This window comes from Colias philodice, chromosome 7 (assembly GCF_061535455.1).
Source record: "Colias philodice isolate Cphi_HAF_F1 chromosome 7, ilColPhil1 Martin Lab GWU primary, whole genome shotgun sequence".
NCBI classification, from domain to species: Eukaryota; Metazoa; Arthropoda; class Insecta; order Lepidoptera; family Pieridae; genus Colias; species Colias philodice.
Genome location: NC_143092.1, coordinates 705,909 through 731,460, shown reverse-complemented (window position 1 = coordinate 731,460; position 25,552 = coordinate 705,909). Strand labels below are relative to the sequence as shown.

Below are 25,552 nucleotides of genomic sequence, written 5' to 3'. Positions count from 1 at the left end.
TACATTAAGCCGGGTATCCACTTAGGTTCGCCGTGGTTTGCGAACGCGCCCGCTCCGCAAACCAAACATAATGGATACGTCGTGATCGCGGAGCGTGACTGGAGCACGATCGGAGCACGGCCGCGGCGGAGCGCTCCGGAAGCGGTTTTTTGCGCGAACTCAAAGGGGAGCGCAGTTTGTTCGTGGACGCGAGCGCGTGTTTGTTAAGTTCGCGAACATGGAGTGGTCCGATGAAATGATGAATATATGCATTATTTCATTATTTCTTCTTCCCTTATTCATATTACCTTGCAAAAATTGAGGAGGTTGTTTGTATTCCATCACAATATAATGTATCAAAATATAAGCTGCACTTCCTACTAATTCTGGAGGCGGCATTGCACCGACCGTCTGTCGTGTGTCTACTGGAGACCGGAGCGCGGAATTTAGCGCTCCGACAGGAGTAGGGAATGCAATCCCGACTCGAGATTGCAAATTCGGGATCCCGCGGGATTAGAAATATCAATCCCGCGGGATCCCGGAATTTTCGGGATCCCGTCTAATATAAAAAAATATGTTGAATTCAGATGACTGAAAAAGGTAATAACTGCTTGTTTGTGATAGTTGGGCCATCCATAAATTATGTCACGCGAATTTTAGAACTTTTCAACCCCTCCCCCACTCCTTGTCACACGTTGTGACATTTTTAGTACCCCGTCCCCCTTAATGTGACGTGACACATTTTTCAAACTTATGCATGTATCTAAAAATAATCAAAAGAAAACAGTTATTTTCATTTTTTTACTTATTTTTACTTATTAAATAATCTTAAATATCGAAAATTTAAAAAATCGTAAATTTTAGTGTCCCACTTGCATTACAAGTTACAACATGACTATAGGAATTAAATGTTGTTGAGTAAGAGATAATCTTATAGCGAGAGTGCGAAATTATTAATACATACATATAGATTAAAAATTTTCTGTTCAAAGTTTTTTGCTCACGTACAAATTTCGTTTCGTTTTATTATGTCACGTCACAAAGCTTTTGATCCCCCCTGCCCCTTGTCACATTATGTCACATAAAGATGATACCCTCCCCCCCTATTAACGTGTGACGTAATTTATGGATGGCCCCTTGTGAGGTTAACTAAAATAACATATGTATTACTCGAAAGAAAATAAAAACCTTTATTCTTTAATCTTACCAACTAAATAGTAATCAGGTTGTAAGGAAATTAACGTAGGTAAATTAGGTCATCAAAACAATAAGCTTATTTCAAGGGAATTAGGAAAAATTTAAAAGCTTGCGCCCCGAGTGGTTGTGTATTGCGTCGCTGACCACTGCCGCCCAATCCCGTCAATCTCGAACGGGATCTCGTCATATGATGCGTCGGGATTGATCCCGAAAAATTACACGAGATCTCGCGAGATCGGGATCCCGCGGGATCGGGATTGCATTCCCTAGACAGGAGCACTGATGTTGCAGCCTAAGTGTGTACACTGTACACGTTCACGTTCGCGGAGCACACATTGTTCGCGATCCACGGCGAACCTAAGTGGATACCCGGCTTTATATTATACAAAAACCTTCCTCTCGAATCACTCGTACACTTTTCTGTTAAAAAACCGCATCAAAATTCGTTGCATAGTTTTCAAGATTTAAGCATAGGTACATATGGACATAGGGACAGAGAAAGCGACTTTGTTTTTAAATACTATGTAGTGAAGTACAGTCTATATCAAAGGATTTAATAGAACCTTTTGAACAAATGAAACATATTTTCGATAAACGAGAATGGTATACTTTTTACTTATAAAGATAAATAGTTACTTGTTCTTATTGTTAGTTTTAAATAATTTTTTCGGTCCGGGTTACCTTTATTTTTATTTACTCTTATTCTGGTAGAGTCTCAGGTCCTATAATTTACAACAAGTCTTTTTAACTTGCTTTTGGAAGTAATTTGAATGAAACTATATTTCTACTTTTTACTGATATTCTAGGTTTTCTTTCTACCATTTTTCCGAATATAATTTGTCTCACATAATTTTGTGACTAGGTAATTCTAAGCATCATTTTTATATGAATTTTTACTATATTTTTAATCCACATTTGTTTTATATAAATCAACCAATGCAGAATGCTTATCGCGTTACGATTCCCCGATACAAGATAAGTGTTTATATTCTGTTTGCATTGCAACCAGCAGTCCGAACGCGAACTAGTGATTACTGAAACCAATATATTAATTATCTGTGTTTTTTTTAAATAATACATTATACAAATATGGGTTTATTAGCAAAATATGTTTTGTTTTGTGCAAATTCTATTTTTACGGTAAGTTTATCTGCGGATTACTGATCTTTTTATTCATTTGTTGAGCTTAGAATACAGGTTGAAGAAAATTCTGTATGAAAACTTGGTTTTTATATTATTAGGTAATCATTGACAATAAAAAATCGAGATGTAATAATTCACTATAGAGATAAACTAAATTTACAAGTAAAGCTTTAAAATAGAAGTAGGTATACCTACATATACACATATTAACATAACAAAGTTTTTCCTTAATTTTTCCAGCTTGCCGGACTCACTCTTATAGGTCTAGGAACTGCAGTGGTAGTGCATACAGCTGAACTAAAAGTTTTGATGCCAATCGCCATAGAAGCCATCCCTATATCAGTGATTATAATAGGCGTTTTAGTACTTATAATATCCTGTTTTGGGTACTGCGGATCCATTCATGAAAATCGATTTTTATTACTCGTGGTAAGTAACGACTTTTATGGTTACAAAAAGAAATAAAAAAAATATTGTGTGGTTTTATGAAACCACGGTAAAAGTGAAACTGTTCGAACGGTTCCGATTTCCGAACACTGTGACGGTCGGCTGCCGAGTAGGTATACCTAGGTATACCTACTCGGCAGCCGCGATACACGCGACATGCGCTACACAGTCCACAGACCAAAAAGTTTGAGACGATGTAATAAAAGTTTCACTTTAAAAACACACTTGATTATGATGAAATCATTGTATTGTCACGTATTGTGACAATCAAAACCGTGTATAAAGTCGGCTACATTCAAACATACAAATAAGAATTTTTTCAACATTTGTCAACAGAGAAGTCTTGAGAAACTCAAATCCAAACATATTATTTATTCCTTAGATTTATTCAATTAGATTTCATGTAGAAGCACTTTTGAATCATCACGACATTTCTACGGAGAAGAACTGGCTCTGTACGTACCTAGTTGCTGTTTTAAAATAATGTCTATTTTACATTTTGATTTTAGAGACAACACGTACTCGTATGTTGATGTAATTTCATTTATTCCGATGACATTTTAATTATTTTGAAATAAAAAATTGCGTATGGCACCTATAGACTAGAGTAGATAATTTTTGAAACAAAAAAAAATCGCAGTCGGATGAAACCCATTAGAAAAGGAGGGGAATATGATAAAAATGTAAGGAAAAATAAATTACGGTCAATCCGAGTTCGGGAAGCGGGAGGGGGGAGCTTTTAAGAGAAAAAAATGGTTTCTCTCGATTTCTGACAAAACTACAAGTCCTATAGAAAAAAGTTCAATGGCAAAGTTGTAGGTAATTAAAAGTTCTACAACTTTTGTATTCACAATTTTTTCACATAACCTCAAAATTTAGGTGAAAAATTCAAAAAACCAAGTTTTTGGTCTTTTATTTTTATCTACTTCAAAATTTATTTTTTTTCTACGAAATTTGGTGGAAACTTACTTTATTATGTCCCAAATACACTGTAATTTATTTGATTGAAAATATTTATTTTTTCGTCTTATTTTGAATTAATACCAAAAAAACAACCTAATTTTCAATCGAAAAGTCACCCGTCAAAATATCAGCTTTTTTCAAAAACTTGGGGTGTCTTATATTCATTGAAATCTCTACTTTCATGTGGTGTAAAAAAAATAAACACCACCATAGTAAATATTCTCAGGAAATGCATACAAACAGTGTGAAAATTAGCTTTTACTAAATCAGACACACTTCTCGAAATACCTGAAATGTTTTTATCGACATCATTTTGCTTTTGAATATGCTGTAAAATATTAAACTTAGAACAGATAATTATTTTTCTTTTGAAATATTACCGAAAAGCCAATACAAGAGAAGATATAGAGTTCAAGAAGTGTGCCTGATTTAGTAAAAGCTCATTATCACACTGTTTGTATGCATTTCCTGAGAACATTTACTATGGTGGTGTTTATTTTTTTTACACCATATGAAAGTAGAGATTTCAATGAATAAAAGGCACCCCAAGTTTTTGAAAAAAGCTGATATTTTGACGGGTGACTTTTCGATTGAAAATTAGGTTGTTTTTTTGGTATTAATTCAAAATAAGGCGGAAAAATAAATATTTTCAATCAAATAAATTACAGTGTATTTGGGACATAATAAAGTAAGTTTCCACCAAATTTCGTAGAAAAAAAATAAATTTTGAAGTAGATAAAAATAAAAGACCAAAAACTTGGTTTTTTGAATTTTTCACCTAAATTTTGAGGTTATGTGAAAAAATTGTGAATACAAAAGTTGTAGAACTTTTAATTACCTACAACTTTGCCATTGAACTTTTTTCTATAGGACTTGTAGTTTTGTCGGAAATCGAGAGAAACCATTTTTTTCTCTTAAAAGCTCCCCCCTCCCGCTTCCCGAACTCGGTTTGACCGTAATTTATTTTTCCGTACATTTTTATCATATTCCCCTCCTTTTCTAATGGGTTTCATCCGACTGCGATTTTTTTTATCTTTTCATTATTTTTAAAGGCTTCTACCCCAGTCTACTATTTAACAACGAAAAAAACGTATTGCAATAAAAAAATAGTTTGGAAAATCCAAAAGTGCACGCCTCATAATTTTTTTTAATAATTATTTATTAATTATTATTTTTATTTATTTAATAACAATTAAACCACATCGAATCAGACCCTGAAAAATGAAAGGGTTCTATATAATAACTGAGCATACTCAAGCGTAAGAGAAAAAAAAAGACTCGATTAGTAAAGTATTTCGGTCGCTATCGTGTTAACAAGAAAATCCTCCGCACATACAGACACACGGACGTCCAAGACAGAACTTTTTTAAACTGTTTTTTAACTAGTTTAATTAACAAAAATGACATCAAAAATATCATGAATGTTAAAAATAGTGTTTTTTCTTAATATGTGTGTGTATGTATTATCTTACAAGTGCAATGTATGATACATAAAGACATTTTAAGTTTGAAAAATCAGATGTTTTGCGCGAAGTGACAGTAGTACCCACCTCAACGCTTCGCTTATGAGGCGTGCAATTATGTCTGATGGATCTATCTAAAGGCAAAAGATTATGTAAAAATTACGCGTTAATAAATGACTTTAAAGTTAAGTATATTTTCCTGTGCGCACTAATAAACGCAACCACTACCGCCAGCCAGACAGCCCGGACTCTAACCGAAATAGCAAGAGAAACAGTACCTGTATCAAAAACCCAACTATACTAAAATGACTTGTTGCTAGCTCCCGTACCATACAAACATAAAAAGAACATTATTTTCAGTATTCATTGAGCACGGTTCTGCTAGCTGGAGGCAAGATATACCTAGCGATCGTGATATACAACAGTGTCAATAGAATGCCTGAGCTCGTGCTGGACTGGCTAGGACAGGCATTCAATAATAATCAGATGAGGGAATCCTTCCATGCTATGGAGGCAGCGGTTAGTAAATTGGTGGCTAATTTCCTAAAACTATGTTACAAGCACATAATAAGGAAGATTTCTCTATGTACATAATAAAAACAGCAGATCAGATGTATAGCCAGAATTTTTTTTAATTTCGTGCGAAATTTGGAAATAGAAAAAATTCGAACATTAGGCGGGATTCGAACCTGCGTCTTTCGCCTAGTCGGGGAAACGCCTTTTTCTTCTACTGAAATATTCGGTTTTCACGCCATCTTGAGATGATAAAAACCGAATACATAGTAAATTACCATAATTGTTTCTAAACTATTTATTTTAACATTGTTACAGTTCAGTTGTTGCGGGACAACCGGTCCGGATTCTTATACAACTGGCGTGTTACCAAGTTTACCAGCAACATGCTGTCCAGATGATGACCAGATCTGCAATAGCACCAACGCGTTCAATGGCTGCTATAGGATAGTGACCGTATATTTGGAGTCGTATGGCTTGGTCCTTGGAGGGCTCATGGTCATGCTTATTATTGTTGAGGTGCGTTATTAGAATTTGAGTTTAATGATAAGGTAGTTAGAGTATACTTTCGAAGGAAGCTTGATTTTCATGCATAGTGCGATTCATGCATAGCAATTAGCATAGTGCGATTTTGAATATGATTTGTAGTTTTCCCAAAATCAGGAACTTCAGGATAACAGTTTATGGCTCGTCATAAGATTAGCACGTCAAAAAGAATGTAAAAAAAAATAAATCAATTATTATAATTTATCAAGCGAAATAACCTAGTAAATTCGTCTCAAATCTCAATGTCTAATATACAGTATATCACTTGCTAGGTTTCCAATACAATATTGTAACTTCATTAAGAATCGAGTGTTCTTGAGGAATTATTTACATTATTCAATTTATTTTTTTCCAGTTGTCAGCTTCGTTATTTGGAATGATTTTATGCTGTTGGATTGGCAATAAACGACGTCGTTCTGTGTGAATAAACCCACAATTTACCTGAGTGAACTCTAAATCAATCAGACGTCTGGTTGGTTCTGATAGGTCTGACAGTGTCTATGTTGTTGAATCAGACCTTGACTGCAAATACTTGTGTTCTGTATAAATACTTATTACTACTACAAAGGTGCTCTTGTTATAATTGAATATACATATTTTTAGTCTGCGAAAACATAGTACTGTATACGTTGCCATGTATTTATGGTAAGGCTTTGTACATATTAGCATTGTGAACGTATTTTTAATTTCGATAAAATGTGTATTCATGATTTTATGTGATAATAAATTAGTTAAGTTTTATCATTGTGGACATAACCTAATCTTATCTTTATATTCCGCTCGTATTTAGGGAAGTACCCGCCGAGGGTTTATAAACCTATATTTTGTAATTTTATCAGTTCATTGTGACGTAATTGTGATTATATAAGTATTTGATGATAATGTAAATAACTAGTGCGATTTGTGTAAAATGTTCAACGGAATAATTGTTAAACTATGTATAGGTACCTACACAGTAGGAAAAACGCTTGTATTTTTTAATTTTATATCATTTTTATAAGATAGTTTATTATGATTTTTACGCTTTTTAGTTTATTAAATTTTATATAATTTAGATTAATATAATATGTGAACATGTTTTTTTTTTAATTTTATATTAAATTATCCGTATATCAGTTACCTATCCTATTATAAATTATAAAAAATCCATTTATTACCTGTTATCGCTTTCTAAAACGCCCAATGAATTTAAAAATATTCCAAAAAACGCTGAAAATAAAAGCTTTTCTTACATGGCGTACATTATTATTTTTCCCATGACAGATTTTCAAGGTTTACGTGTGTATACTGGACTGAATATTTATTCGATTGACACTCGTAATTGATAGATTGATATTTGCAACTCTCTTTCGCTCAAAATCAGTTGATAGATCTGTATATTTTGCTAAATACAGAGATAGACTATCTATAGGTTTGATTATAGCATGAGCTACTTTTGATCGGTGCACCACGTACCAAGTACTTCATGGTGCAATGAACAATATGACGCAAGTAAATTCTTATACAAATAGCCAACAACTTCCATATCTTACTTACAATAATATTCCACCAGTTCAAAGCCTGTACTAATTAATATTCCAATGCATTTTATAGTTAAGAATAAAACGCAACGTTGCAATTGCTCGTGTATAAACAACCTTTGCTGTCTCGACGGTATGCAAACCGGTCAGTATGCCGTTACACGATGACTTGGGGTCACTCAACTAACACTTTGTCTTAAGATGTAACTTAAAATAACTAGATGGGTAGAGATTCGATATCTGTAAAAGTTAGCTTTTTTTACAATTTCCATCATGATTATTTAAGTGTAAATTTAGCCCTATATCCATGGTAAACATATTTTGTTGAGCATCAGTGGATCAACAAAGTTCCCTTTTAACATGCTATATCAACACTGCAACGCGATGCCAGCACCATGATGACAGCAACTTCACAACGTAATATAATTGTTCCACATTTACCTGCTAAGCCCATAAAGCATTAAACCAACTAAGACTAAGCCAATACTACAGTATTGGCTTAGGGCGTATTCAGAAAGAAAGCTGGAAATTTATAAGCGCTTACCGGCGCTTGTCAGGGCTGGTAACCTGCGCAGGAAAATATATGAACACGCGCCGATAAGCGCTGAACGGCGCCGATAAGTTCCGACAAGCTTCAACACGCGCTGGTCAGCGCTGGGCGATGCCATATAAAATTTGTATTGGTCTGCTTCAACCTGCTTCCTTTGTGTAAAACGAGCGCTGACAAGCGCCGGTAAGCGCTTATAAGTTTCCAGCTTTCTTTCTGAATACGGCCTTAGTCTTAGAGCATATCTTAACATAAACACTATACATAGATATTAAGTATTAAAATAGTAGGTATGTACCTAGATCTCATACGAATGTGACATTTTTTATTTGTAAGTAGGTTTATAAGGATTATTGAATTTAAACTTCACTAAAAGTAGCAAACAAACTAGAAACTAGAAAAGGACAATCGTATAACAACTTCATCAAAAATATTTATAAATGAGCTCTACAGTCTACATAGTCGGCCATTATCATTATAGGTAATTATTAGCTATGTATTGAATACTGGATTACAATGCGAACTGTTAACCACAAAGCCAAAATAGAATCTTAATATTTAGTTTGTATGGATGTTTGTTACTCTTTCACGTAAAAACTACTGAACCGATTACAATGAAATTTAGCACACATATAGAGGGTAACTTGGATTAACACATAGGATAGGTTTTATCCCGGAAATCCCACGGGAACGGGGACTATGCGGGTTTTCTTTTGAAAACGCGGGCGAAGCCGCGGGCGGAAATCTAGTATTTCATATTTATACATTTTTTCGCAACATTACTTACACAAGAGAAAGCTAAGAAAGTATATTGTATTTTTGCGTGATGGGTAACCGTTTAACTATGGAATTAGCACTAAGCTTTCTAAGTTTTTCTTATATCTAATACGTATTGATACTGTAAATCCGAAAGCGAGGTATATATTTTTACGTAAATCCATGCTTAGTAATTTTTCATACTCATTTTCCTAGTATATAAAAGATCTACGTTTTCATAATAATAAGTCGCAAGCCTTTTAAACTGTCTTTATGATAACAAGCCTTACTATTATGATAAAAAAAATACAAAAATATTGATAAGCTTTTGTTGGCGAAGGAAAATTAAGCTCACTTATACTCAAGCAAAAATTAAGGAAGGTTGTGTATGTTTTTGTTAATTTTCCCACACACACAATGTAAACGATATCCATCTTAAAATTAAACTTTATTCGTCAAAATACATCTATCGATATCGATAAACTAGCTGACCCTACAGACGTTGTCCAGTTATCTGTCAACCCGTGAAGTCAAAATATCTTGAGGTTTTCTTTCATGATCCTTCTCCTGACAATAATGAACACATTAATATAAGAATGATCGAAATCGGTCCAGTCGTTCACGCGTGATGCCGTGACCAAGGGAAATAGAGATGAAAGTGCCAAAGATTCACCCACATATAGGAATTTAATCTAGGACAGTGCATAATTCGTATTGTATTACGATATTTGCGCAGCCCGTTACATCGAGTAAAACGTGTTTAGAATTGTAAGTGGCGTTTAACTATGCATTCACAAGGTTCGTTCATAATGACTTAATTTTAATATGTGCATTATTTAATTATTTCTCTCAAATAACTTTTATGGTTTCCTAAAAAGTACTTCTAAGTTCAAGATGCTCTTTCCATCGGTTAGAAACATACACAAAGATAGATAATTATATAAGAATTATTTACAGAATAAAGATAACGTTGGTAGAGGGGGTAGACAGTAGTCCCGATCCTAGATAGACACTGTAAAGTTCTTAAAAGATTCTTCTAATACTTCCATGTATAGGATTTCCAATTGAACACAAAACAGTTCACTTAGACCAGCCCCCCTAGACAAGTGGCTTTCTATTAGCGTAAAGTTCAATAGAATAGATTATGAATGTATGAGATTGACGTTTGATTACGACGACGACGACGATTGATTACGTCAATCTCATACATTCATAATCTATTCTATTGAACTTTACGCTAATAGAAAGCCACTTGTCTAGGGGGGCTGGTACTAACGGAAACGGAAACAACTAGCTATATTATTAAAGAAATAGACCTTTTTATCACAGCTTTAACAGCGAACGCCCACCACTTTTAAACAATGACCAAATTGTTGACCATGTAGAATTGCCCTTAGAACACTCATTCAATGTTTCTAGTTCAATGGAACACAGGCAAGCGCAGGTTTGCAAATTATTCCTATATCGGGAAATGCTGCTTTTTCTACTGTTACTTTTTGAAGAGAGACTAAAACAATTAACTTTAATTTTTCCATGGGTTTATTAAATGTATATACTATTGTATACTGAAAAAGAAAAACAGTAAAGACAATAAAAAAACCGCATTATATAACCTGAAATAGCATTGACATTGGTGATTGGCGCCATCTTAGCGTAATAATAACGGTAGATACCGGCTGTGTGGACTGTAGAGGTCAAACACCCAGTATACGTTTACTTTAAATTTTAGCTTTGGGTAATTAAAAAAACTTTAATATGCTGATGAACTCGAAAAAGCTGCTGTTGAAAGTATTATATTTGCGATATTCCGACCATATCGGCAAACATAAGTATGTTTGTGGTATTTTAGTTGCCATGTGCATCCTTATATTATTATGTTTTCTTTCGTTTTTATACTTGTTTTGCTTTCTTTATTCCGATTAAAAATGTCCTAATTTGATAATAATTTCAGTAGCTTATAGATAATGATGTAAGGAGTATCTAACATGCTTACATGTGCTGTTGCACCAGATATAAGGGAACAAAGTGAAAAAAAACGGATAAAGTAAATTAAAATCTACAATAACTCTATATACTTAATGATCTAAGCTCTATATCATCATATTTGAAAGAAAAATAACCATACTACTAAAGCTAAACGTAAATTAAATTTTCTACTCTTTAGATTAAATAAAAGTTTAATGCCTAGGTATATCATCACAATTATTTAACACTTAAAATTAATTGCCCTATTGAAGATATTTTACATAGAAGCGGACATAACTTACTGTGCATTGCACCGGTTCACATCTTGTTATGACATAAATAGCGATATAATATGTCTGTAAGAAACTGGTCATTCCACAGAGTGACAGATGCTTGTTAAAATATTGTGAAGAACCTTTATTTTTTTGTAATATCATGTTGTATTGTACATGTGAAGTCCCGTGTCCCCGTAGTGGGGTAAGGGGCAGATGCATTATTCATACATCTGTTTCACTGATATATTTTCTTTAGGGACAAGCAGGTCAGCCTTCTGTGTCCTGCCAGATCGAGAATTTTTGTTTCTTCGTCTCCATAGATAATCGACCCGACATAAAACCCAGGACCCTCGTGGTTCTATGATAACGCGTTAGCCACTGTACCAAGGAGGTGGTCAACGTATTGTATGACATAGTATTATGTATATTTATACTTATAGGATAGCCAGAAGAGCTGACCCAGTGGCTATCAGATCAGTCTAGGTCACTTCTCTACAGAATAATAATAAACGGTGACCTGCTGCTCTTGGATCAAACAGCATTCTCACGGCACTTTACTTTACTTGTTAATATTATCTCCGTGTACCCTCAATTTTATGAGTTCAAAACAATACTCCGAACTGTACTAATTTTTATGACCAAACATTGTTCTATGGGATAAAATAGGACTAGAAAATATTTATACATTTAAAGGCTGTTCCAAATAAAAACTTTTTAAAGTATTTGTTTTGTTTTAATATAAATATTTTAAATCAAGTTTTGTCCCAATAGTAGCGTTAGCTACTATTAAACTGTACCTATTCTGTGCCAATAGGTTTCTGTGGACAGATTGTCAAAATTTCACATGTATCATTTATTTTGTACTAGGTTTCCGCCCGCGACTTCGCGCGCGCAGTCAAAGAAAAACCCGCATAGTTCCCGTTCCCGTGGGATTTCCGGGATTACATCATTTTCCCGGGATAAAAAGTAGCCTATGTCCTTTCTTGGGTATCAAAATATTATCTCCATACAAAATTTCATGAAAATTGGTTCAGTTGTTTAGGCGTGATGTGATTGAGTAACAGACAGACAGACAGAGTTACATTCGCATTTATAATATTAGTATGGATTTGTGTTCCAAAAAAGCGCTACATAATAAAGTTAAACGTATTTTTCCGTAGCAAAACCAGGGTGTTTTGTAGGTTAGTATAATAAAATTATTTAAATGAATTCAGTATCACATTTCGATGTTTATTAAATTTGTATAACGGTATACAAAATGTCACGAAATTTTATCGACGTTTAACTTGCGTTGAATAAATTAAATAAATATTTCCATAATTTAATTAATATAAATATCATAAGAAGTACATTAAAAATCGTTAGTTTGTTTTGGACATTATTGGGCTTATTTATGAGCTTTCTGACGCGGTCAATAAACTTATTAAAAAACCGGATTTGGTACTGAAAAAGTTTATTTACTCAATTTGATTTTAATTTGTATGATAATGTTTTAAGATTGATGAAGTTATAAAAAGGGCATTATCTATATGAGGATGTTTTGTCTTTTGACTTGAATCTATTCGATTACTTTAAAATGAATAGTTCGATTATATACAATTTCGTACTTTTGCATTATTTGCTCCGCGCGGTTTCACCCACGTGGCTCCACTCCTGTTGGTCGTGTTTTTCAATGGTCGTAGCGTGATGTTTTATAGCCTATAACCTTCCTCGATAAATGGGCTATCTAACACCGAAAGAATTTTTCAAATCGGACCAGTAGTTCCCGAGATTAGCGCGTTCAAACAAACAACTCTTCAGCTTTATAATATTAGTATAGATGTGCATGGAACTTCATTCCGGACAAATACGAAGGCTATCTCGTTTTTAATTCAAGAAAAAAATGAAGTCCTATCCAATAATTGATAACAAATGCCATAAAAAGTACCAGTGTATGAGAAGTTAATAATAATATTGACATCAATTCAATGACCTTAAAATCCTTAACAACACTAACATGATTCAAAAGATATTCAAGGATTTGTCCCCACTCCCCAGGTCCTTAAAATAATAATTCTTTGAATAACAAAATTACCAATTCACAAAATTTTGGCCTTTATGTATTCTTAAGGAAAATAACACAATGTGGGTGTATAATATACATATTAAAACAAGTTTTTATAACATCTGCCTTTCTATTGAAAAATTTTAAATCATAAATTAAAATTCATTAATGGTGTACTTTTAGTTCCTATAATTAGGTAATTTTAGTTCCAAAAAATATAAATACATTTCCCGTAGGTACTGTAATTTATATCTTTCATAGTTTTATTTTATAATATCTGGATCAAGAGTAGCACAATAGATACCTAAACATTCAACTTGAAAAGTTTTTGCAATATAAGTCAAATCACAGTAACAAGATTTGTTTGTAAATAAAAACTTAAACATAGATTAAAGTATAAGCACCATGATGTTATGACACTGAACTATTTTCAATAATGATGGCACCGTCATAAATAATTTCACTCACGCATAAAACTTTTACTAGCGTTGCAGTTTTAAAAGGAAAAGCGATGCGGCGACTGCTAGTTTATAACACAAATAATGACAAAAACATTTAGCATGAAGCGCCGACCGGCTGCATGCGTACACCGTTAGCCATCAGCTCTCTGCGCTATAAATGTACACTTCCCTCGCCTCGCCGCTCAGAGTCCGTCCGACATGAGGCTGTTCGCGCTGCTCGCTATATGCGTGCTCTACGCACACGCCGCCACCATCAGCGCGCCGCCGAAAAAAATCGATGACCTCGATGACGTCGACCTAGACAACGTAGTCAGTGAACCCGAACTCATCAACCCCTTCAACTCGATCAAAGACGTCGACAACAACCTCCGAAACTCCCTGGGCATCCCTGTGAAAGTTATCGAAGAACCCGCGAAGAAATTGGACGAAAACTCCAATGATTATGTGCCCAATAATGATGACAGTATCAATTTGAAGCGAGCGCCGATCGATCTCAGGAATCCCGGCCCCCCGCAGCGCCAGGAGCACGAGACTCAGAATCCTGAACATTACAGCGATGCTCAGAAAGCAATATTCGCCATTAAACAAACGATCGACGACACCCAGAACGTTTTTACTCAGGGCTTAAAAGGAATTTCTGAAGGTTTCAATAAATTGTTCGCTAATAACGAACAATTATCCACAATCCAGCAGAACATTCTGACTTTAAGGAGCACATTTAGCGAACAAGTATCAAAATTAAACAACACCATTAAATCTTACATCAAGCCCGAGAAAGAAGAGGAATCTGCAAAAGAATTAAATGCAGTACAAAATCGCCTTAGATTATTAGAGAATAATTTTGAAACTGGTGTTAATACTTTATCGGAAGGAGTTGAGCTTCTTGCCATTATAAAAGAAGAAGATGATGCGGCAGCAGCAAAAGCTGAGGGTGATGCAGTAGCAGCTACAGGAACAACAAGTGCTCCGACAGGCACAACTCAAGCTCCTGTAGGTCCAGTGTTGCAATTTTTGTACAACTTCCAGCAAGGTATTTTAGGATCCCTTACCAATGTTAATAATGCTGTTCAAAACTATTGGAATCAAGGACAAAACCAACAAAACCAACAACCGCCACAGAATGACCAAGCACAACAAGCACAGCCTACCAATAATCAAGGTAACTTTATTGGTAATCTCTTCCAAGGTATCCAATTACCTTTTACCGGTCAACAAAATCAGCAACCTGCTCAGCAAGGCCAAAATCAAGAAAAGCCTCCCGGTGCGGCTGCCGATGAACCCGCACAGACAGGATGGAGGCCTCCCAACATTATCCAATCAATTCAAAATTCCTGGAACAACTTAGTGAACCCCAATCAGAACCAGCCGCAAGCTGATACGCCATACAACCCACCAAATCCCATACAACAAGCGTTTAACAACATCGCTAATGTATTTAACAGACCGCCAAACCAGACGCCTCAAAATGCAGGCCAAGCCGTTCCTCCCGCGTCAGGGAATAACGTCCCTGCTGCTGTTAATACTGCTGAAAAGCCAGCTGATCAGCCGCAAGGAGTGAACGCTGTTCCTGCCAAACAAGAGTCTGTTCCAGCGGAAGCAGCTCAAGCGCAGCCAGAAAAAGTACCAGCTCAAGCGCAGCCTGAAAAAGTACCAGCTCAAGCGCAGCCTGAAAAAGTACCAGCTCAAGCGCAGCCAGAAAAAGTACCCGCTCAAGAGCCAACGAAACAGACTGGACCTATTCAACAATTGGTTCAAAACAACCCCATTATCAAGAGACTGCAGACAGTGGCCCAAAGGATATCAAACCCAGAAAGGCCGAGAGATACCGTGAAAGAAAATGCTGACGGCAAAGGTCATGGTGGATGGGGTAATGATGGTGAGTTTTGAATTATTTTTTCATAGTAAGTTTTCTTTTCTTTAACTTTAAAAATCTCATGTACCATTTAACTTCTTTATTTTAAAACTTTTATTTCTGTACCTATCAATGATTTTACAATTTATTATTTTCAATTTTGCATGTCAATCATCATAATTTCTACTTGAACCTTATTCTTACTTAATAATAAAGCTGTTTTTAATTTTCTTCACTGGGAATATGTATAGGTACACCAGAGATACATCACAATGCTGAAATATTTCACATATTAAAAAGAATATATTTTAGTAGTTAAAATAATTATCACCTAAGCTACTGTGCAGGATATAATACTCATTATATCCAATCATATTACATTTATTAAACCAATTGAATAACAGAGGTCACGAGCTTTACGAAATAATATCAAAAGCATACAGACCATAACAAAAAGTACATTCATTAATGCTACAATCGTACAACGTAAAACCGAAATAGATATAGGTATGTTTAATTATATTTAGAGTGTAGGTACTTTTTAAACCATTTATTGAATATTAGGACAAAAGATAAAAATATACAGTCAATCATCACAAATCAGTACGATTTGATCGTGAAAAGTAAATACTAATATTCCAGTTAGCAAAAGCTCTTCTTCTCTTTATTGTAAACTAGCTTACCGCTCGCGGCTCCGCCCGCTTTGTCTAATACCTAATAAATTATATACTAAAACCTTCCTCTTTAATCACTCTATCTATTAAAAAAAACGCATCAAAATCCGTTGCGTAGTTTTAAAGATTTAAGCATACAAAGGGACATAGGGAAATAGGGACAGAGAAAGCGACTTTGTTATATACTATGTAGTGATGATAGTGATAGTGAAGCATATTCCTAGTACATATATTTATTATCTATCTCACCTTCCTTTCCATAGTGACAGCATGGAGCAATTTTGTTAACGGTCTCATAGGTACCATAGGTGCCGTTATAAATGGGTCCACAACATCGGTTTCGACAGCCATTAATGGTGCCATAAACACATTAGGCACTAATATTCAGGTATACGTTGGAAAACGAGTATCTGTCGTGTCTAATACCGTTTATAACAGATTTATGTTTTACTAATGATGTTTCAGACCGGTTTATATTTAATCTATCCAACGTTACTTTGTTTACAAAACCGTTAGATAGATTGAAAATTAACATCGGTGGTTAGTGTTTGTTCTTATAACTTCAACTAGGTACTTATACCTACACCCATGCCTACACCCATTTTGACTTTCGTTATGTTTTTGTGATAACTTAAGTAAAAAAAAACTTACATTGCAATTGTTTACTAACAATATTTGTACTTATTTGTACCTAACTACTTAGTTATTATTTTTTTATTACTAACAACTCGTCGTTAAAATATCGTCACATAAACATTTTTCGAAATGTGTTATTTAACAATTGGTTGTAGTTAGTCACTACAAACGTCTTAAAAAAACTGTTATTGTTTTGGCTTTATTAAAATACTACTCAAACTCACATAATTTATTTTACAGGCGATAATTCAGACGGCAGCAGGATAAAGTCTGTTGCGCCAGAAAAGGACATTATTGAAGAAAAACCAGTAGAATGTGACAAGATGAAGGAAACGGTCAAGGAGAAAGAAATCTCTTCAGAGCCCGCCAAGACTGAGTAGGACGTAGTATAGATAATTTATTTTAATTTAATCTGTAAATAAAACATGATGCATTTGAGTGAAATAAAAATGCATTCATTTTAATGTGTCTTTATTTAAAAATCCCACTATGCGTAGTATATTGCTAAATCTCGCAATTGCACGCCTCATAAGCGAAGCGTTGAGGTGGGTACTACTGTCACTTCGCGCAAAACATCTGATTTTTCAAACTTAAAATGTCTTTATGTATAATACATTGCACTTGTAAGATAATACATACACACACATATTAAGAAAAAACACTATTTTTAACGTTCATGATATTTTTGATGTCATTTTTGTTATTTAAACTAGTTAAAAAACAGTTTAAAAAAGTTCTGTCTTGGACGTCCGTGTGTCTGTATGTGCGGATCCTTTTTCTTGTTAACACGATAGCGACCGAAATACTTTACTAATCGAGTCTTTTTTTTTCTCTTACGCTTGAGTATGCTCAGGAATAGAACCCTTTCATTTTTCAAGGTCTGATTCGATGTGGTTTAATTGTTATTAAATAAACAAAAATAATAATTAATAAATATTTATTAAAAAAAAATTATGAGGCGTGCACTTTTGGATTTTCCAAATTTTTTTAATATTACTTGTAATGTACATTTACATTTTAACACGTACTTGTTACATACTTAAAAATGAGAAATATTAAAAATTTAAAATTAAGCGTGGCAGGTTCTGTGAATGTGGAACATTTTTTTTCCACTAAATGATAGATGTTATAATCTATGAAATGTTAAAAAAAAACAAAGGATAAAAATTCTGTTTTTGAATGTTTGAAAAAGTGAAACGTTAGAAAATATGATTTCAAAAATCTAAAATTATTTTACCTGCAAAACACGCAGTTAGGTACCACAAAGTCACTTCTTCGGGGTTCGAAACATATTGTAAGTTTTATCCACAGAATTTATCTTATTTCAGAGCTTGTATTATTATATTTCTTCTAGATTCCGCCAGAGGCGAAATGCAAGTTACGCATAGGTACCTAGTTGCATATTATGTACCTAACTGAATTATTTCATGAATTTATAGATTGCTTTCAAGTAATATAGTGTAATATAAGGTTGGGTCGCCTAAGATCGGATGTGACATAAGATCGGATGCATGGAATAACTCGCAAACTAGGCAATATTCTCTACTGCTACCAACACTACTAGATCCGCCATTTTGTTCTGCCCCTCTCTTCACAGTTCACTCTGCGGCCGGCCAGCGACCAGACGGGACGTGTACACAGGTCATTCAGCAGAAAAGGTGTATTTTGTGGCGAAAATCGTCGATCCGATCTTACCTACAAAATTTTGATGGCTCATTGTGGAGAGTACTTTCATTGAAATAATGTAATTAATTATTTTGGGGCAGAATTAGCGAATCCTCTTTCCATCTGTATACTTTGATTACGCCTAGGACGTTCACAACCCAAGATCCGATCTTCCCTCCCAATGCCGAAGATCGGACCGAAGTTTAGCTCTTGACTGCGCCTTATGCAATAATGCGCAATAATTATTAACTTTTAATTTATAAAATTTAACTATCCAATGACGCTATGACTATCAGACCTTAGGTACATTTTCATTATTTAGTCCTAGAACACGGAGGATAAAAGTTTGAGAAACTTAATTAGGATGAGGAGGGAAGACCGGACTAAAAAAACGCAATAAAAAAAAAAACTTCTTTGTCAAATTTTTTGAGGAATTTCCTGACTCAATCATTGATGCTCAATGTATGGACGTAAGTCCGGATGTTTTCCTAATGTTAACATTATTATTAAACGCATAGAAGTGAAGATACTACATAGTCCGATCTTCGGCCGAACTGTTATTTTCTTCACTATGGTAAGTCGAAAAAAGTCTGCTTTTTAGGCTCTAAATTTGCTTAGATAGATAGCATCTACGCAAACCAAAAAATTAGGGGTTAAACAATATTTTCTTGTCATCAATTTACAGTTGACCGCAACAGAAAAACGACATCGAATCATGAGAAATAAAATAAAAAATACAGTACGTATAAAATTTTCGGCATATGCGTCCGATCTTAGGCGACCCAACCTTAGTAGGTAATTTCAACTTTAAACTACGTTAAACTTTTCAACAAATACATTGTTTAAACTTTAAAGTCACAAATCATAGATAAAAGTCAATGTTACCCTCTTATCATTGTTACTTGAACCCTATAATAGCCTAGTACTGACTACTGGCTCTGATGAAAGGATATTTTGGTAACGAAGGTCGAATGCTTGCGTGTAATGAATGTGTGTCTAAAAAAATACACACTTCACAGACCAACCAACTGGAATAGTCCGAATGCTACTGATATAGGTAACACCTTTTTAAATAATAGAGTAAACTTTTTGATACACAAACAATAAAGCGGTATTTGCTATGATCATTTCCAATCCTATTTTAGGGGAATTTAGGGAATTTGAATTAAATAATAACAGGCCACATTATTAATTAAAGGCGATGACAGCGCTGCTTTTCGTGGCTAAAGGCTGTGTCAAACAGAACGTACATACATACATACTAAGAGCGTATACGCACTATGCGGGTAGCCGCATTGCGGGTAGCCGTCCGGCTGACCGCAAGCACAATTATGTACGTAATATTCATTTCTATGCGCACTGTGCGGTCTGCGGTAGCCGCATCGCAGTGCGCATAGAAATGAATATTACTTACATAATTGTGCTTGCGGTCAGCCGGACGGCTACCCGCAATGCGGCTACCCGCATAGTGCGTATACGCTCTTAGCGCATTGTGCTACGCGGTTTCGGTAATATATACCGTTATGAGTACACTACCTTAATATTATATGACTATTATTTGTATAGGTACGCAGCGGTCTGTCGCGGTGTTAGGTCGCTTTAACGTCGGATGTTTCATGTTTTATTTTGCTTCAAACTGAATTTGATTTTAATTTGGAACTGCAAAGTTAACAAAAAAAATGATACAATTAGTTAAAAAAGACCTTTGCCTGACACTAACGATGAGTTTCTCCTAATTATTGCTCTTTTTTTCTGTAACCGTGATAAAGCATGAGAATTATTTTAAATGCCTAATAAAAACCTAGAAAATAGATCATTAGGCGGGATCGAACACTTGTCTTTCGCCATGCCGCGGCCGGGACGACCCACGGCCATCCATGATAGACCATATAAAATTATAAATTCTTCCACATCAGAATCACTCGATAGATAATTATAACGAACAAAATTTTACAATCTTGACATGACTAGAACGGAACTTTATAACGCAGCGTTTTAGGCGTTCCATTTGACAAAGCCCTAAGTGGTTTAGCAGGATTAAGGGCGCGTTCCCACTATGTCGTAACGACTAATTTATCGTTCAACGACTGTCGTCTCTACCTGTTCCCATTATAACGATTGTTTGTCGTCAACATTTTTTTATCGTGTAGCGACTGTCGTATCTAGCTGTTCCCATTGGATCGCGACGACATTTTATCGTTTCCTGGCAGTCGCTTTGTCGTTTACACATCATCAGCAAGCTACAAATCTAGTCGCCTCTGCGTTCGCTTGGTGATTACCAGTGCGTTTACTCTCCTGAGTTCAATGGACGTCATAGAGTTGCCGTCCACATCACCACGTTTTTTTATCGTTTTACGACTGTCGTGCTTGCCGTTCCCACTGTCACGACAAAGTGTCGTCACTGCAAAAACTGTCGTAGACGACAGTAAATTGTGTCGTTCTAAATGTGAACACCTCCATTTAAACATATAAGCCACGACACTTAAAACTACACGATTATCTGTCGTCACGACACGGTGGGAACGCGCCCTTAGGTTATATTATTTACTCTATGTCTATGGTCATATTTATAAACACATATGGTAGAACGTCCTGTTGTGGTTCTTGTTGTTCAAATTAATTAAAAATAACGCGTTATCATGAATGGATTATCATTGAGGATAACTGGTGGTGGATCTAAAATAAAAAATCCCCTTGGATTTGAGCCGGTTTCAGTCCCACGAGATATTATTAAAAATATTGGTGAGAAGCTTTGTTCTTATTTCTTTAATTTATAATAACTTACAAGAAGTATGTTATATTTGACTTTCTATCATCAAAATATACATTTTGTAAATCAAATAAAATTTCCGCCTTATAATATGTTTTAAAGTACGTTCCTATAAAAATAATAACATACCTATTTCAGACAAAAATGAACTCCACGAAAACTTCTTCAATTCAACAAGCGTTGACAATCAACTGAGTATTTTGAAAAGTATAGTCGATAATAATGTAGATGCTTATGATGTACAGACCATAAAATTCTTTGTGATCGTATTTTTGCATGCTGAGGCAAAACATCCGGTGAAGAGCTTCCTTTCGAGGTAAGGAATTAAAAAAAAAAAAAATTATACCGGCCGAATTGATAACCTCCTTCTTTTTTTTGAAGTCGGTTAAAAGTTAAATAAGATCACTATTCTATAGAAATTAGTAAACAACATCTAAAGAAGCCATATATTATGTATACCTAAGTAAGTTTTGATGTAAAAACATGTCGGTGACTTGCTCATACAGTATATTTAAGAAGTAACTGAAACCATTCATTTGTTTCATAGATTTTCTTTCTTTAATAACTATCCTAAGCATACTCATTTCATTCACTTACAGAATTTTATGCTTTAAATGGAATATTTTACTACAAAATTTGAGAAAACAACACAGATAGAACAACCTATTATGTCCTTATTTTTTAATACATTTTTAACTCTATTTCCAGATGTGTAACGAAAAACAAAAGTATCGAAGAACCATTTGCCAAAGTTCTATCAATAGAAATAGAATCTATGGTCAAAGAAGTCCCGACAGACTACAAAAACTATATTGATACAGTGTCTAAAATAGCCACATGTGTGGAAAATTTTCCAGCTGGAGCAATAGCGATTAAAAATGTGGAGTTATTCTTGGCAGTCTATTTAAATAATTGTTTGAGCTGTGGCGTGGAGACACTTAGGTAACAGTTTATTCCTATTTCAAGCTTACAATTGATTAGTATATAAAACTAGTAATAATTATAATGATGAAAAATTTACTTGCAAACATTTACTTGCAAAGTGTAACACCAAGAGGTAATAAATATTTTTATATTGGAGTATAATAACGGTCTTACTCATAAAATGTTACCCATTCGCTATGCAATGAATTAGTTATTGCAATAACCTGTCTTGTTTTTATGATTGACGTTTCATGTGAGCAAGAGCAGGACACAGCTATGGTAGAAAATGGTAGAAATTTATCCATTGTTTAACTTTTTATTAGTAAGGCTGTTAATGATTGAGATAAAAATAAAATAAAATAATATTTATTTGCCAAAAAAAAGGTAGATTTACAATACAGCCGAACTCTGTCTCAAGTTACTAAGAAATAACATATGATTATACTATTTATACAATTACACTTTAACATCTTAACATCTTTTATTGAATTCATCTTTTTCAGAAATAACAGCCTATCGCCAACAGAAAAGAATGAATTATTTAACCTAGTACATTTAACACTACGTCTCTTACTCTACATAGTACAAAAGGTTAACAATAACAAAGAGGCAATGCTTCCATTGTTCCAAAGTATAAGGAACTTGGTGAAAGAGATATTGTTTGACGATGAGGCTCCAATGGATACAAAATCAGTGTGCGGAATGCTACTCGTTGGTATGCATGTTTTGGAGAATGGTGAAGATTCTTGGGTTGACGTGAGTATACTTTTAATACTTTATTATTTACTAGCTTACCGCCCGCGGCTTCGCCCGCTTTGTCTACAACCTAATAAATTATATACTAAAACCTTCCTCTTGAATCACTCTATCTATTAAAAAAAAAACCGCATCAAAATCCGTTGCGTAGTTTAAAAGATTTAAGCATACAAAGGGAGATAGGGACAGAGAAAGCGACTTTGTTTTATACTATGTAGTGATTACAGAAGCTGAACTTATTTAAAAAATTATCTAGGGCATGGTAGTGCCAAGTCGAGCATTAACTTTTCTAAAATTTCACCTTGAAAAAGCTACTTTATTTATTTGCTTGTTTCCATTACCTTTGAATTGTGAACAAATACATGTTTGTACAACCCGCAGCCAGCGTGGTGGATTATGTACCCTCATAGGAGTGTGTCCCAGCAGTGGGAATGTATGTGGGCTGACGATGATGATCATGATGATGATGATGATGATGATGATGATGATAACATTTTTTTATCATCATGGTTGCCTAAAAATATATATAAAATTTTAATTTTCATCCATCTTTTTTGGAATTGAAAATATTTGCGCTTTTAGTGTTATTTCTTCCCTCTTTATATTTACAGAAGATAGTTCGTAAAGCACAAATGTAAATTTTAACATTTTTTTAAAGTAACACTTTATTTAATATTCCTTTCGTTTCAGCTTCTATCAGAATCAGTATCAAATCTACAAGACATGTTATCAAACGACGCAGCTAAACTAAGCTTATATTCTGCCATCGCTACAGTGGTGTCTGTTAACCAATTGCATACAACAAAAGTGGCCGACGAAATAGCTGTTATTGTACTTTTGGATAATATAATGGTTATCGGAGAGAGGTAAGTCCTTTTTATGTTTAAATAAGAATTTACTATGTTTACCTTCCGCATATGGTGAAGCTTTGGAACGATTTGCACCTGCGGTGTTCCCAAACAAGGACGACAGTGTTACAAGTGCTTATGGGCGGTGGTGACCACTTAATACCTGCCCCTTTGCTTGCTCTGACATAAAAAAATAAAATACTCACTGCAAAACATTAAGAGAATAGGTGTGGGTAGGCAACAAAATTATTGGGGTGTTCATTTTCAATTGATTCTAATTGTTAATAATTTATCCTTACTACGTAATATTATAAATGTAAAAGTTTTGTTTGTATTTCTTTGGACATTGAAATGATATGATTTTTGTGTCTAGATGGCCTCTAGACAACTGTTTACCGTGCATAAAACTTCTAATTCCCTTGAGAATTTCCTTTAAATACAAAGGCATAAAACTAGTAAAATTAATATAAACAAAATATTTTTCTTTTTAGAATGTCAGCAGAGTCCGCATTCACACTCGGCGTCACGCGCAGTCTAGTTCAAATTAGCAAAAGTCTAGAAAAAGCGAACAATCTGGGTCTAAAACTTATAGACAGGCTGTTAATATTTGTCTGGTCACATCTAGAGCATTATATGGACAGTGTGAGGCATCTTACAGCACAGATGTTGAATAATATCGTCAAATATTCAGCTGTATTGAAGAAACAAGGTTTGTAATTCACATACCATATACTTTTAATATAGTAGATGTTTTTATAGTCTTGCTTTGCTTATTTGCTTGAAATTTTGGGCAATAAAAAACCCGTAAGCTTATAACTGAACTACTGAGCCTATATTTTTCTCTAACTTTTCTTTTTGCTTCTGCTTTTCTACTTCTACTACTACTTCTTCTTAAAATCCATAAATATACATTCTAAAACTAAAAAATAAAGTATAAAACTATTTTCAGGCGATGACACAGCAGTGAACAACATATTCAAAGCGCTCAACACACTGGACAGGCACAGAAAGAGTTTCTACCTCACACTCACCTCACTCACCAATGAGTTGGGTGCGAGTTATGTAATGGAAGTGTTCCCCGATATAGTGAACGATGTCATGTGCGTGTTGAACGTGCAAGCGGTGCAGGCTAGTGTGAGTGACAAGTTTATAGTATATATGGTCCACACTCACTCACTCAACAATGAGTTGGGTGCGATTTATGTAATGGAAGTGTTCCCCGATATAGTGAACGATGTCATGTGCGTGTTGAACGTGCAAGCGGTGCAGGCTAGTGTGAGTAGTTTCTAGAATATTAAGTAAATTATAGTCCACACTCACTCACTCATCAATGAGTTGGGTGCGAGTAATGTGATCGAAGTCGAAGCAGCGGTGCAGGCTAAATTGTGTTAATAAACTACAAATTATAAAATGAGAATATTTCATTTTTATTTTTTTATTTAAATATTGTTTTACAGTACTCCCAAATCAATAATACGCACGCAGATCTTCGAAAATTAACGCGTCTGGGAGTCAAACTAGCTAAAAATTCAAAAAATAATTATATAATCCGTATTTCATAAATGCGTTATTACATTAACTTATTGAAATAACTTTTATTCAAATTAA

At 34.5% G+C, this 25,552-nt stretch overlaps 3 protein-coding genes across 4 annotated transcripts in view; all 3 read left to right on the top strand.

Moving 5' to 3' along the window:
• The first annotated feature begins 2,196 nt into the window (after positions 1 to 2,196).
• Positions 2,197 to 7,317, top strand: LOC149486891 (leukocyte surface antigen CD53-like). Its single transcript, XM_089697061.1, has 5 exons — positions 2,197 to 2,316; positions 2,560 to 2,748; positions 5,553 to 5,711; positions 6,024 to 6,224; positions 6,607 to 7,317. The coding sequence occupies exons 1-5, from the start codon at positions 2,266 to 2,268 to the stop codon at positions 6,673 to 6,675; spliced, it is 669 nt and encodes a 222-aa protein (XP_089553187.1). The 5' UTR covers positions 2,197 to 2,265; the 3' UTR covers positions 6,676 to 7,317.
• Positions 7,318 to 13,992: 6,675 nt separating this feature from the next.
• On the top strand, positions 13,993 to 17,445 carry LOC149486890 (uncharacterized). The gene is made up of 2 exons (XM_089697175.1): positions 13,993 to 15,695; positions 17,222 to 17,445. The coding sequence occupies exons 1-2, from the start codon at positions 14,018 to 14,020 to the stop codon at positions 17,359 to 17,361; spliced, it is 1,818 nt and encodes a 605-aa protein (XP_089553301.1). The 5' UTR covers positions 13,993 to 14,017; the 3' UTR covers positions 17,362 to 17,445.
• Positions 17,446 to 21,211: 3,766 nt separating this feature from the next.
• THADA (Thyroid adenoma-associated protein homolog) overlaps positions 21,212 to 25,552 on the top strand; it is a 279,980-nt gene continuing 275,639 nt past the window's right edge. For both annotated transcript variants that reach the window (XR_016315819.1, XM_089696962.1), the window contains exons 1-7: positions 21,212 to 21,388; positions 21,555 to 21,732; positions 22,125 to 22,358; positions 22,844 to 23,096; positions 23,787 to 23,962; positions 24,436 to 24,653; positions 24,894 to 25,078. Coding sequence is in view for 1 of the 2 variants with exons in the window: in XM_089696962.1 (XP_089553088.1) it covers positions 21,286 to 21,388; positions 21,555 to 21,732; positions 22,125 to 22,358; positions 22,844 to 23,096; positions 23,787 to 23,962; positions 24,436 to 24,653; positions 24,894 to 25,078 (1,347 nt within the window). In the remaining variant the exon portion in view is untranslated. The remainder of the gene's footprint in view (positions 21,389 to 21,554; positions 21,733 to 22,124; positions 22,359 to 22,843; positions 23,097 to 23,786; positions 23,963 to 24,435; positions 24,654 to 24,893; positions 25,079 to 25,552) is intronic.